Genomic DNA, 12,029 nt, shown 5'->3' on the forward strand with positions numbered 1-12,029 from the left:
TCTTATCTCAACCCATTGGAGTTATATTCTTTTGATTTTCCTCCCCATCCCTCTGGTAGCAGGGGAAGGGAAGAAGGGGGGGAGTGAGAGGGAGACTGCTTTGGCTGACTGGGCTTAAACGACGACAGTCTGTGAAAACAATTGACTAGTTTCTCTTAGTAATTGCAGTAGAACTGTCTCTGCAGTGCTCTTTGAAGTTTTGTAGCATGGTTGAACAGGAAAATACGTACAGAATCCCAGACTGCTTTGTGTTGCAAGGGCCCTTACAGCTCACCCAGTTCCAACCCCCTGCCACAGACAGGGACACCTTCCACTAGAGCAGGTTGCTCCAAGCCCCTGTGTCCAACCTGGCCTTGAACACTGCCAGGGATGGGGCAGCCACAGCTTCTCTGGGCACCCTGTGCCAACGCCTCAGCACCCTCACAGGGAAGAGCTTCTTCTTAGCACCTAATATTTTAGAAAGATAGTATTTTATTATAGTAGCAGAAAGCTGAAGAACTTGCTTCTTGGTTTCTGTTACTCATCATGTAATATCTTGATATTATTTAAAAAAAAAAAAGGTTGGTCTTACATTTATTTTGTAGTATGAGCAACAACAAATGGATGCATTTTTATTTTTAGAAGTGGAAAATATGTCTACAAACCCATCATGAATCAGACATGTTGCCCTCAATACACGATAAGGTAAGAAGCTCAAAATCTACTACTGTGATTTGACTGCTTCAGATATGTTCAACCGTTTGTGTTTACTGCTTTACATACGTAACAGCACTTGAAGGGTTTATCTACTTGTAATGATACTTTGAAGGTGAAATAAGTGCTGTTGGGTTTGTGCATAGGCCCATCAGTGGCTCTCTGATAGTTCCCTGTAAGCAACCTGCTAAGTGTACACCCTTGCCTTTTGCTTCTGGGTTGCAATCAAAAGAGTCCTGTGATTGCTGTCTTGCTTGCTGGTTTCAGGTGAATTATAATGTCTGTATCCTACAAACACTGTCTTAGTAGTCCAAATGAGAGAGGCTGTCAGTTAAACAGGGTATGAATAATTCTAGATATGCTTTTCCTGTGTAAGTAGTTGGTATCAATGCTGTATCTAAAGATGAATAAGTGAAAGAATCTATTGCATTAGCCTCCTAGGAAAGCTTTTATGCACTGCTTGAGGTCACCTTGGCATAACATGGCATAAAGAATGACATTATGCAGTAGAGGTATTATATGTGTATAGGATATTATGCAGCATAATGTTATTAACTCAAAAGTGGTGATAAAATATTTGACCACTTCATATAATGAAACTTAAGAAATAGAAAATACATCAATAGTGTAATTTTTTTAAGTGGCTCCTTAACCTATATTATTCTTGAAATAATCTTTCCCAAAAGAAATGGTGGTAATCTTTTCCTTTTAAGGTGCCAGGCTTTGCATTTTCAGACCTCCAAATCTCACAAGAAAGTTCTGAAGAAAATGCTGAAGTTCCTTTCCAAAGGGGATGTTCCGAAAGTAGTGAGTGAAGGTAAAGAAATTCTTCATGCTTGAAAATGAATACTGATGGTTGAAAAGAAGATCAGGTACCTGCTTGAATGATCAAATGGCTGATATGCCTTGATCCGAGGGCTGGAGCAGCTCTGCTCTGGAGCCAGGCTGAGGGAGCTGGGCTGGGTCAGCCTGGAGAAGAGAAGACTCCTGAAGGGGAGACCTGAGAGCAGCTCCAGTGCCTGAAGGGGCTGCAGGAAACCTGGAGAGGGGCTTTGGACAAGGGCCTGTAGGGACAGGCCAAGGGGAATGGCTTTAACCTGCCAGAGGGGAGATTGAGATGAGCTCTTAGGCAGAAGCTCTTCCCTGTGAGGGTGCTGAGGCGCTGGCACAGGGTGCCCAGAGAAGCTGTGGCTGCCCCATCCCTGGCAGTGTTCAAGGGCAGGTTGGACACAGGGGCTTGGAGCAAGCTGCTCTAGTGGAAGGTGTCCCTGCCTGTGACAGAGAAAAGGAAGAACAAGCAGGGAAAGGAGGGTTTTTCTTTCAGGTGATTCAACAATCACACCCCATTTATCCAACACCAAAGCCACCTATTTTCAGTTGTGGTGGAACTTGTGTTTGTTTCTGAATCATTATAGTTTGCCTCTTGTGTGTATGTGGGGCTTTTTTTGTTCTTTTTTCTTTTAGTCGTTGTTTGCTTGAAGTTACGGCATGAAATTAGTTGAATGACCCATTTTGGCAGAGAAAACTGTTCTATAGTAATTCAGGGTTGTAAAGGAAGTTTTCTGTGTTTTGACTATACAGTTGTAAAGTTTAGCATTAATGGTGCAAAGTGTGAGCTGTGGTCATGCAGATTGAAATTCACTCATGCAGTTGTTAATTACTTACAGAAGAGCCTATGGATTCTCATATAGAGGATGTGGGCGCCTGTGATTTTGCCTACAAAGGTGAATCACACGTCAGTCAGTCCGAACTGACTCCCCTGGGTGTGGATCACGCTGAGAGGGTGGAGAATGAAGATCAGGACACAGGAGAAAAGAAAGAAGAGGGCAATGTGCAGAAGGTGGAATCAGATTCTCTTCGGCTATATGCAGATAAAGAGACACCAGTCCCTGGAGAACCATCACGTTCGGCTAAAGGTGTTCATGCACCACCTAAGCCAGGTAGTAATTGGAATACACTGTCATGACTTGCATATTGTTGAAGTCCTTTGTTTAGTCTTGCCTAGCACATCAGTAATAATTTCTTTCTATTTCCAATACTCTTCCCAGTTTATGGAATTTTATGGTGTAAATGGACAGGTGCTGCATGGTACTTTTCTTAGTTTTTCCTGAAAGTTGCATTAATTTTCATTATATTTATTTATTGAGAATACATACCTACAGCTGATAGTTTTCTGTGAGGTGATTGAAGCTCATCAGACATTGGGACCAGTTTCCAATTTGGGATACTTTTGTGTGCAGAATAAGATGTACATCCAGCTTTTCCTTTCCACTGTAGGATGTGGTGATTCAGGCTTTATGCACCTTGAGGAATGGTTCATAGAATCATAGAACATCTCAGATTGAAAGAGACTCATGAGGATCATCAAGTCCAGCTCCCTGAGTTGAATTCCATGACTGTGCAAGACTAAGAGCTGGGTACAGCTTTGGCTGCAGGAGTGCTAGTTACTCAGTTAGGTTAAGGCATTAACTTTGCCTCTTGTACAGCAGTGGGAAATCAGTTTAAGACACAAGAAAAACATCTTAGTGTTTTTACATTTCTTCATTTCTGTAGGTTGTCTTCTTCTAGTACAATTTGTATTGTTTACAGCCTAAATACACCCTTGTGAATAACTTCTTTAAGACTATATTTTTTATGCTCTTACAGACTACTTGCCACAGATCTAACTGGCACTGGAAACACATAGGGTATATTGTTGTATTGTTATTTTGTAGGGTTAAAGAAAATTGTATAGCTTTCTGCTGATTAAAACACTCAAAGAAGTAGAGATACTTCTGGTCCTCTATAAAAAAATTACATTTTCTAGGTAAGCAGATTTAACAGATTAAAAAAATCTGTTTAGGAGCTTTTCTTGTTTTATGTATTGCTAACTTTAGATTAGAAAAGCAGTGTTGCTGGAGGATATGAGCAGCCCTGAGAAGAAGGACTTGAGGGTGCTGGCTGATGAGAAGCTTCCCATGACCCAGCTTCAGTGTGTGCTTGAGCCCAGAACCCCCACATGTGCTGGGCTGCACCTCCAGAGTGTGAGCAGCAGGTTGAGGAAGGGGGTTCTCCCCCTCTGCTGTGCTCTGGGGAGACTCCCCCTGCAATCCTGATCCAGCTCTGGGGCAGCAGCACAAGAGGGACCTGGAGTTGTTGGAGCGAGTCCAGAGGAGGCCATTGAGATGCTGCAAGGGCTGGAGCAGCTCTGCTCTGGAGCCAGGCTGAGAGAGCTGGGCTGGGTCAGCCTGGAGAAGAGAAGGCTCCTGAAGCGGAGATCTTGGAGCAGCTCCAGTACCTAAAGGGGCTACAGGAAAGCTGGAGAGGGGCTTTGGACAAGGGCCTGTAGGGACAGGCCAAGGGGAATGGCTTTAACCTGCAAGAAGGGAGATTGAGATGAGGTTTTAGGCAGAAGCTCTTCCCTGGGAGGGTGCTGAGGTGCTGGCACAGGGTGCCCAGAGAAGCTGTGGCTGCCCCATCCCTGGCAGTGTCCAAGGCCAGGCTGGACCCAGGGGCTTGGAGCAAGCTGCTCTAGTGGAAGGTGTCCCTGCCTGTGGCAGGGGGTTGAAACTGAATGAGCTTTAAGCTACCTTCCAACACAAACCATTCTTTGTCATGCATATTTTCAGTACACTCTTATTTTTTAAATAACTAATGAAAAACTCTGATTTACGTACACTTCATTTGGGAAGCAAACGAAGTGGCCATAGACAGCAGATGGCAGCCTTGGGTAAAGAGTCTGTCTGCAAGCCTGCCTTTTGTTTGAAAAAGGTGAGAGATACGGGCTTCAGTTCTGTGACAAATAAAATTAGGTAAAACTTTAAATACTGGAAACATAGATAAAAAAAGCTTGAGTCATTGTGCTCTTTGGGTTTACTTCTATAGAGGAGAAATACCCATAGAATCATAGAATGGTTTGGGTTGGAAAGGACCTTAGGACCATCTAGTTCCACCCCCCCCGCCATGGGCAGGGATGCCTCACACTAGGCCATGTCATTCAAGGCTCTCTGCTTCTTCCTTTCTGGGGGTTTAAAATGAAATATAAAAGTGAATAATAAATGTATCAGAAAGCTTATTTAATTAATCTTCAGTATTTTTTTTAGGGTAGATGGTGTCATAGGTCAAATGTAGTTTAAAATTTTCCAGGTAGAAAGATGTTTAGTTTTCGTCTTGGAAAATGTAGACTTGTTCCATAATCAGATTGTTTAATTGCATTTTTATTCTATTATAAGCAAAACAGGTCATTGTCCTATAGGAATAATGGCCTGTTTCTGCACAGTTTCAGATGGAAAAGAAGGTTTGCTTATGTCTGCATGCACATTCATTGTTTTAAGAAGTTTTTCTTGCTAGCTTTCAGCTTATAGGAGACATGAAACAGATCCTGATACAGATGAAATACTAATTCTTCAACTGTATCATGAGTATTTTAAATAAACTCTTCCTCTGACTTGTTTGCCTGTGGACAGGGCACATAAGATCTGTAATTTCCTCATAGGATTTGTCCTTTTCTGGTGAATAAGTTTAGCTCTATGGATGAAACAAATACTCCAAAACCTTAGCTGAGAAGTAAGAACTCTAGATAATGGGGCTGTCTAAAGAGTGCCAAAGTTGTATTGACTTGTTTTCTAAGTCCATGAGATGCTCTCAGCATTTCAGCTCTCATGGAGAAACCAGACTGGGACTTGTCTGGGTGAGCCATTACGAGCTTGCTACTAGCTTGCCCCAGGAATACACTTAGAAGCTCTGTAAATTCTGTATGGTATGCACATTAAAAAGAATAGTTTATATCCTTACTGATGCTTAAAGATTTATCCCAATACAAAGTATTTTGCCAGTTTCTGTGATGTGTCTATTGCTAAGGAAAGATTCAGGCAGTGGCTCTGAGGGCTGCAGTTCTTTGCAGGTGAAGTAACTCTAACCACATCAGTGAGCTTTCACAATACCAGTGCACTCACTGTTCCCTGTCTGCAGAGAGGTACCAGTGTTCTCATTGTCCATGGGAAGGTTTGAAGTGGATTGAGGATAAGAAAGATGTCAGTTTTAGCTCAGAAGTTACTGGTAAGAAGGAGGAGAAGGAAAGAAAGATCTAGCTATGCTTTCATAGGAGTGCTGGGAAAAAAACAGTTTCTGTGTAATTTCCAGGTGTTCAAGAGTCAAGTAGGATAAGCTGTAGTTAAGTCCTGGTTTGTATTCTTCTTTACTTCTTATAAATACTAGGGAGTTGGAAGTGTGTTTCCTCCTAATGCTTCACATGAAAGCACCTGACTGTCCAGGGTACTTGTCCAAATGACAAGGTAAGTCTTTTGAAAGCTGCCAGTGTCTTTTGCCAGTACATGGCTTTCAGGAGAAAGCTAATGGCTAAAGACTTCTCCAGCACTTTGTCATCATATTTGTTACAGTTTTGGTCTTGTACAAGATGTATGGCACTATTTCCCTGTATGGGCATAAGTTTTTTACACTCACATGAGACTTTTAATATATGGCTCTTTTTTTGGCCTCCAATTCATCTCCTACTGTCCTAAAAAGTAACAAGAAATGCAGAATTAGAGTTACTTTTTATTACACTAGCTGCCTGCTGACGCAGTTTTGTGTGCAGCTTTCCCTCTATACGGAACTTGCAACAGCAGCTCCTAAACTGAGGCAGATATTCCTGGAAAATTGAGTAGTCCTTCCACCGCTGTTTGCAGCAGTACAGCAGATTCATACAGCTCTTACACAGCTTCTGGAGTGAGGTGGGGTGTTGGTTACAACATGGAATAGCAAATCCCTTTGTGCAGTGATGTCCAAGTTTTAGGTAGGAATGAGAATGTTAGGATAGATGTGTCTTGCTTTTTGTAATTTTTTCAAATTTGAATTTATGGATTTACAATCAGTATTGAGTTGAAATTATATTGTTTGGGGAAATTGGTACTTCACAGAATCATAAAATTCAGACTGGTTTGTGTTGGAAGGGAACTTAAAGCTCATCCAGTTCTAGCCCCCTGCCACGGGCAGGAACACCTTCTGCTAGAGCAGTTTGCTCCAAGCTCCATACAACCTGGCCTTGAAAGTACTTGTAAGTAGATTATTTGTTTGGTAATTTCTTTTCAGTGCTTATAATGGGTAGCATAGGACCAGCCATCTTTCATTTATTATTTATTGAAGAAGATTCTGTGTGAATTTTTCTAGTCCTGGCATTCTCCTATCTTGGCTTTTTATCTTATATTTGTATTATAAGTATAAAATTATTCAGCCTCTTTGCTGAGGAATATAAACCACTTGGCTTTCTGTTTGTGCAAGTGTTTGGATTCATTATGCTTTAAAAGCTAAGTTCTTGTCGTGCTATGTACTGTTTTCCATGGTGATCCATTTAGTGTCTTGCTTTGACTTCTGTTCTAAGTAACATTTCACAAATAGAACATTATGGATTGTTAAATACAGAGGTAGATTGATAAAAGTGGATTGATTAGTAAAAGTTGGCAATCTGAATATATTTTTTAAGCAAGGATGGAAGCTTGTATAGCCTTTTAATCTTCTTTTATGCGACATTAGTCGCACTGGCAGGAGGATGGAACTAGATAATTGTAAGGTTCTATCCAACCCAAACCATTTAATGATTCTATGAGAGTTGCACTGGTGTTGGCAGCATTTCTATATGCTGAATAAGGATTCCAGGTAACAAAAAAGAAATGCTTTTTGTGTGTGTGTGTCTTTTACAGGTTGTGGAGCCACCTGGGTTTTGGAGGTAGCTGTGAGGTTTTGTGATTGTGTTTTTTCCCTTCAGTATTTCAGGCTTGTCCTATAGGTATTTGGATGTAGTACACGATCGTACTATGCATTAAATAGGAGCTTTTCTTTGTGTCTGAGAGGGGAATGTGGCAAATTGATTTAAGGACAGACTTAGCAGGAAGTCTTTCATTTTAGTTGTTAAATATATCCTTGGCTCTGGGGTGGAATCGTGGTCGAGGTGTTTCCATGGTAAATTGCTGCATTAAAACAGCTTTAGGAAAGAATCATTGCAGCTGAGCTTGGCACTGAGCATGGTTGCAGTTGTAAATGTGAAATACCACGTTGTGTTCAGACCACAGTGTGCAGTTATTGGTGATTTTAACCGTTTCTTGTCAGTGACTATATAAGAACTACTTGTTTGTTGCAAAACATGATGTTTAATTCTTTGCCTGTGCCCTCTAGGGAAAGGGGCTGACCTGAGCAAGCCCCCGTGCCGAAAGGCAAAGGACATACGTAAAGAAAGAAAACTGCAGAAACTCCTTCAGAACCAGACGTGTACAGTGGAAGGATCTCAGCTTCAAGCAGCAGATCAAGTTTTCCTCTTGCAAAACTCTAAATCTAAAACAAACCAGCCTAAAACCATTGAAGACTTCGTTTTTGTCTCTTTACCTGATGATGCACAACACAAATTAGAGGTAATAGCTTGTTCACTGGTGTTGGAGGTGGAGTAAGGAAAAGTCTAGTTAAGGAGGTTTTAAAACACTTAGGTGTTTAGAATCTGTGACTTTATGGAATGAGACTAGTTTAAGTTTGGAAGTGTATATGGTACTGCATTTTATATATATAAATATGTATATTATATGTATATTGCAGCTGAGCTCTGTGTAACCACAAGAGGGTACTCATGCACTTGCAGTCAGTTGTAACAGAGCCCTGTACAGTTACCAAAATAACTTGCAAATTGCTTTCATACAGTGTGACTTGAAAATGAAAGACTTTGAGTTAACCGAGTGTTGAATGATGAGAGATTCAATATTTAGTTCTGCAGTGTATGAATGCTTAAGCTATCTATGCTAATGAGTCTTGACAAGAAAGCAGTAACTGTTCATAAAATTAAACAGATAGGAAGACAGCTGCTCTTTGTAACTGCCATTGGTATGTGTTGATGTCTTTGGAAGCTGTAAAAGTGATGGTAGAAAACTTTGCTAACTATACTGGTTGCCAGTAAATCTATTAGGAATATAGAGACAGTAAGCTGGAAGACTTGGACTTCCTAACTTTTGTTAATCATAAACCCTTTTTTTTTTCTTTTCCCTGAAAGCTGTAAAACCATCTGAATATAGCTATTTTCCTGTAGTTACTGGTTATCAGTGATGGTATTGGAAAATAACTGACAAGAAGCCATGGAGTTGATCCACCTTGCTAACTCCTTCAGCTTTGCTGATGAGTTGTATAGTAACAGACATATGATGGCTTTATCTGATCATCTGCATTTAGAAGATGCAGGTAGCATTTAAAAGGAGCATGGTTCCAGCAGTGCGATTCTCTTTGCTGCTTACTATGCTGTCAGGTGCGATTTGTTTGTAACCTAGATCAGAACCAAAGCTTTTTGTGAAGGTAGAACCATACTCAAAATTACATGGGTTTTTGAAATGACAGTGTCCTTAAATATGCTTGAAAAGAAAGGCACTGTTCAGGTAAGAGCATTCTTTTGGTTAGGGAGCAATCATTTTTACTAAAGAACAATTTTTAATGTATAGATGCTATAAATATCTTTTTATGTGTATAAAGGTGATGGTGGGGAAGATGATCACTTCCTATTACAATTAACTTATAATTAAATATGGAAACACTGTTTCATCTTCCTCTTTCAGTTTGAAAAATGCCAAGGAATCCCCTTGGGATTATTGCTCTAAAAACAGAGTCTTTAGACTAAGAGCATGGGAGTATTCCAACTACCATGGGTCTTTTGAGTATTTGTCAGTGTAGTGTGAAACTACAAGAAAATCTCTCTACAATGGCAATCTGCATAGTACTTCTTGGTATTATTTCCTGCAAACTATTTGTGTAGTTCTTCTATAGGCATTTTAGTTCTCTTTAATTTGTGCTTCGTAAATGTTGTATGCCACTCAGTGTAAATATTAAAGCCTTCAGTGGCCTAAATGGAGCTGAAAATTCAAAGGCTATTTGTTAATATGAATTAAATTGTGAAGGTCCTTGTGCAAGAGGTCAAAACTTCTCTCTGTTGTGATGTTTGTATATGTATATAGTTATTGTATGACATTGTAATAATTAATGTGTTTAACTTCTTCTGAAGGTGAGGGTGGTGAGATCATCTCCACCAAGTTCACAGTTCAAAGCCACATTTCAGGAGTCTTACCAGGTCTATAAACGTTACCAGATGGTTGTTCACAAGGACCCACCTGATAAACCAACTATAAATCAGGTCAGAAGGCCAAATGCATTTTGGGCAGAGCTCAGCTTCCCCTCTATTTCGTGTGCCTTGTTTCTAGTAGAAACAAATGTGGATTTTATATCCATTGTATATTCAGGAGTGTGTAAAATACTGTGTCAAAGAAAATTGACATCCTGAAAGTGCAAATTCTTTTGATACCTTTTTGTGGGTGCCGCAGATACTTGGTTTTAGTTGCAGACAGAGAAGTTAAGGAAGTTACATGGATGCTGCTGGGTAAGAGGTAGAGAGGATGAGGCTGTTGGAGGTAGGTGTTGTGGGCCTTAAAAATACAAATCACATAAGAACTAAAACCAGCTGGACATTTAGCTTAATAACTGGTCTCACTGGCTTTGGTTTGTAATGCTTCCATAAGGATAATCAGGGCTAACAATTGAGCACACATATAAATTGTTGGTGTAAAGGTCACAGAAGCTGCATAAATTCCCTTAACTTTCAATTTAAGCCCTTCAAAATGTAATCTGTGCACTCCATCTAAATCACACGTTGTTTTCTTATAATGCCCAGGCAGAGCATAATAGTTACCTGTCGGGCACACCACCTTTCTACTATAAGAACAAAAGAAAAAGAGCTAGTCAGGAGTTTGGAGACATATTATATGTGGGAAGAATACGTAATTGTTAAAACAGGGCAATGAGTTATATGCCATTAAAAATAACACATCTTAAAAGTCCTTGAGGCTGTGCAGTGAAAATATAATGTGTGCTTGGGTTGTTAGATACTTAGTAAAAAAAAATAGGTTATGTAAATTGCTTCTTTGGAGTGTTGTACCATTTTTATCCTTGAAGGTATCAACAGTCAGTTTAAGCTTAGTTTTAGTTGTCAGACTTTCCCCTGTAGAAGGTTATGATGTTTAAAGAAAACTGATTTCAGAGGCTTTGAAGTGGCTAGGAGGAGATCTTTCACTAGCCTTACCTTCAGAAGCATGTTACCTGATGATATGCACTCAAACCAGTCTGCTTGTATTTTCCTTGCTCTGAAGGTGAGGTTAGTACCTGTCTCCTTTGAGGACCCCCAGTTCAAATCATCCTTCAACCAGTCAGCCACTTTATTTGCCAAGTATCAGATGGCTGTACACAAGGATACACCTTCTGAGTGTGGTGAGAACGAGGTACAGTTCACTGCATGCACCTTTATGAAAACATGGTTTCGAATGCACAGTTAAATGATGGCAAATGGTGTCTCTTAAAGAGTGATTCTAAATGTTAAGGTATTGGAGTTTCTGTCGGGGCGGGGGGGGGGGGGAAGTGTTGTGGTTTTTAGCAAGGTTCTGTTGCAAGGCTCCAGCCCAGGGGAAGCTGAGCTGAAAAGGGAAGGGTTATGCACTATCATAACTCAAAACCTGATGTTAATGAGTTAAATGGAGCTTGTATATGTATATGGTTGTAAAGAGGTCTGGGACTGAGACTTTCACTGGAAAAGGGTAATATGGAAGTGCTTTTTTTGATAGAGCATCTTCTGCTTTAAAGCTGTTGGGTACCTTTTCCATATTTCTCATTTTTTTTGGTGGTCTTGCTTAATTAAACAGGTGGAGGTTTTAAAAATCTTGAGTTTCATTCACATGTCATTGCTAAGCAAAGCCCACTTCCCAATTAGAACTCACCTTGGCAGTAGAAACACTGCAAAAACATTCCCACCAGCTGCTTGTCTGAGATTCAGTGAGAAGAGATTGCCTATGAATAAAGCCTGTTTTTGAAATGGTGCTTACAGGATGCTAATCCTAATTCAGTAATACTAATAGGAGCACTTGTAGGGTTCTAAAGAAGCAGCAATTCCCTATTTCTCTGGCAGGTGGCACAACATTTTCATCAGTGGAATTAATAAAGTTGCTACCTCAGATCTGTCATTTCTGTTTACCACAGAAGTCCAACTTCAGTATTGCTCAACTATCTACTCAGACTTTAGTGTTCTTGTGAGCAATACCTTGTGAGCAGAAGTGATGCCCAGCAAACTGTGGCTGCTTTCCAGGTAGAATAAGAAAACCCCGTAATCAGTTTTGGCTTTAGTTCAGAAGAGTGTAAGGAGAGCTTTTTTGTGAGCTCTCTGTAATGCTACTGTGGAAAGCCATAACATTTATTTCCCTTTGTTTTGTGAAATAATAGGACTTGTAACTGTAAGAAGTAGTCTGTGCTCTTTTTATAATTGCTGATATAATTTGGATTAATTATAATAATGT

At 40.2% G+C, this 12,029-nt stretch overlaps 1 protein-coding gene across 7 annotated transcripts in view; it reads left to right on the plus strand.

Moving 5' to 3' along the window:
- ATE1 (arginyltransferase 1) overlaps positions 1-12,029 on the plus strand; it is an 84,231-nt gene that overhangs the window by 2,392 nt on the left and 69,810 nt on the right. For 3 of the 7 annotated variants that reach the window (XM_062635296.1, XM_062635291.1, XM_062635292.1), the window contains exons 3-8: positions 622-684; positions 1,407-1,510; positions 2,361-2,633; positions 7,843-8,075; positions 9,698-9,826; positions 10,836-10,964. In XM_062635296.1, coding sequence (XP_062491280.1) covers positions 622-684; positions 1,407-1,510; positions 2,361-2,633; positions 7,843-8,075; positions 9,698-9,826; positions 10,836-10,964 — 931 coding nt within the window. The remainder of the gene's footprint in view (positions 1-621; positions 685-1,406; positions 1,511-2,360; positions 2,634-7,842; positions 8,076-9,697; positions 9,827-10,835; positions 10,965-12,029) is intronic. The other 4 variants (XM_062635297.1, XM_062635294.1, XM_062635293.1 and 1 more) reach the window with 3 other exon arrangements.

Source organism: Pezoporus occidentalis, unplaced genomic scaffold (genome assembly GCF_034315485.1).
Source record: "Pezoporus occidentalis ecotype Australia unplaced genomic scaffold, CSIRO_AGI_Poc_V1 ctg45, whole genome shotgun sequence".
Classification (NCBI taxonomy): Eukaryota; Metazoa; Chordata; class Aves; order Psittaciformes; family Psittacidae; genus Pezoporus; species Pezoporus occidentalis.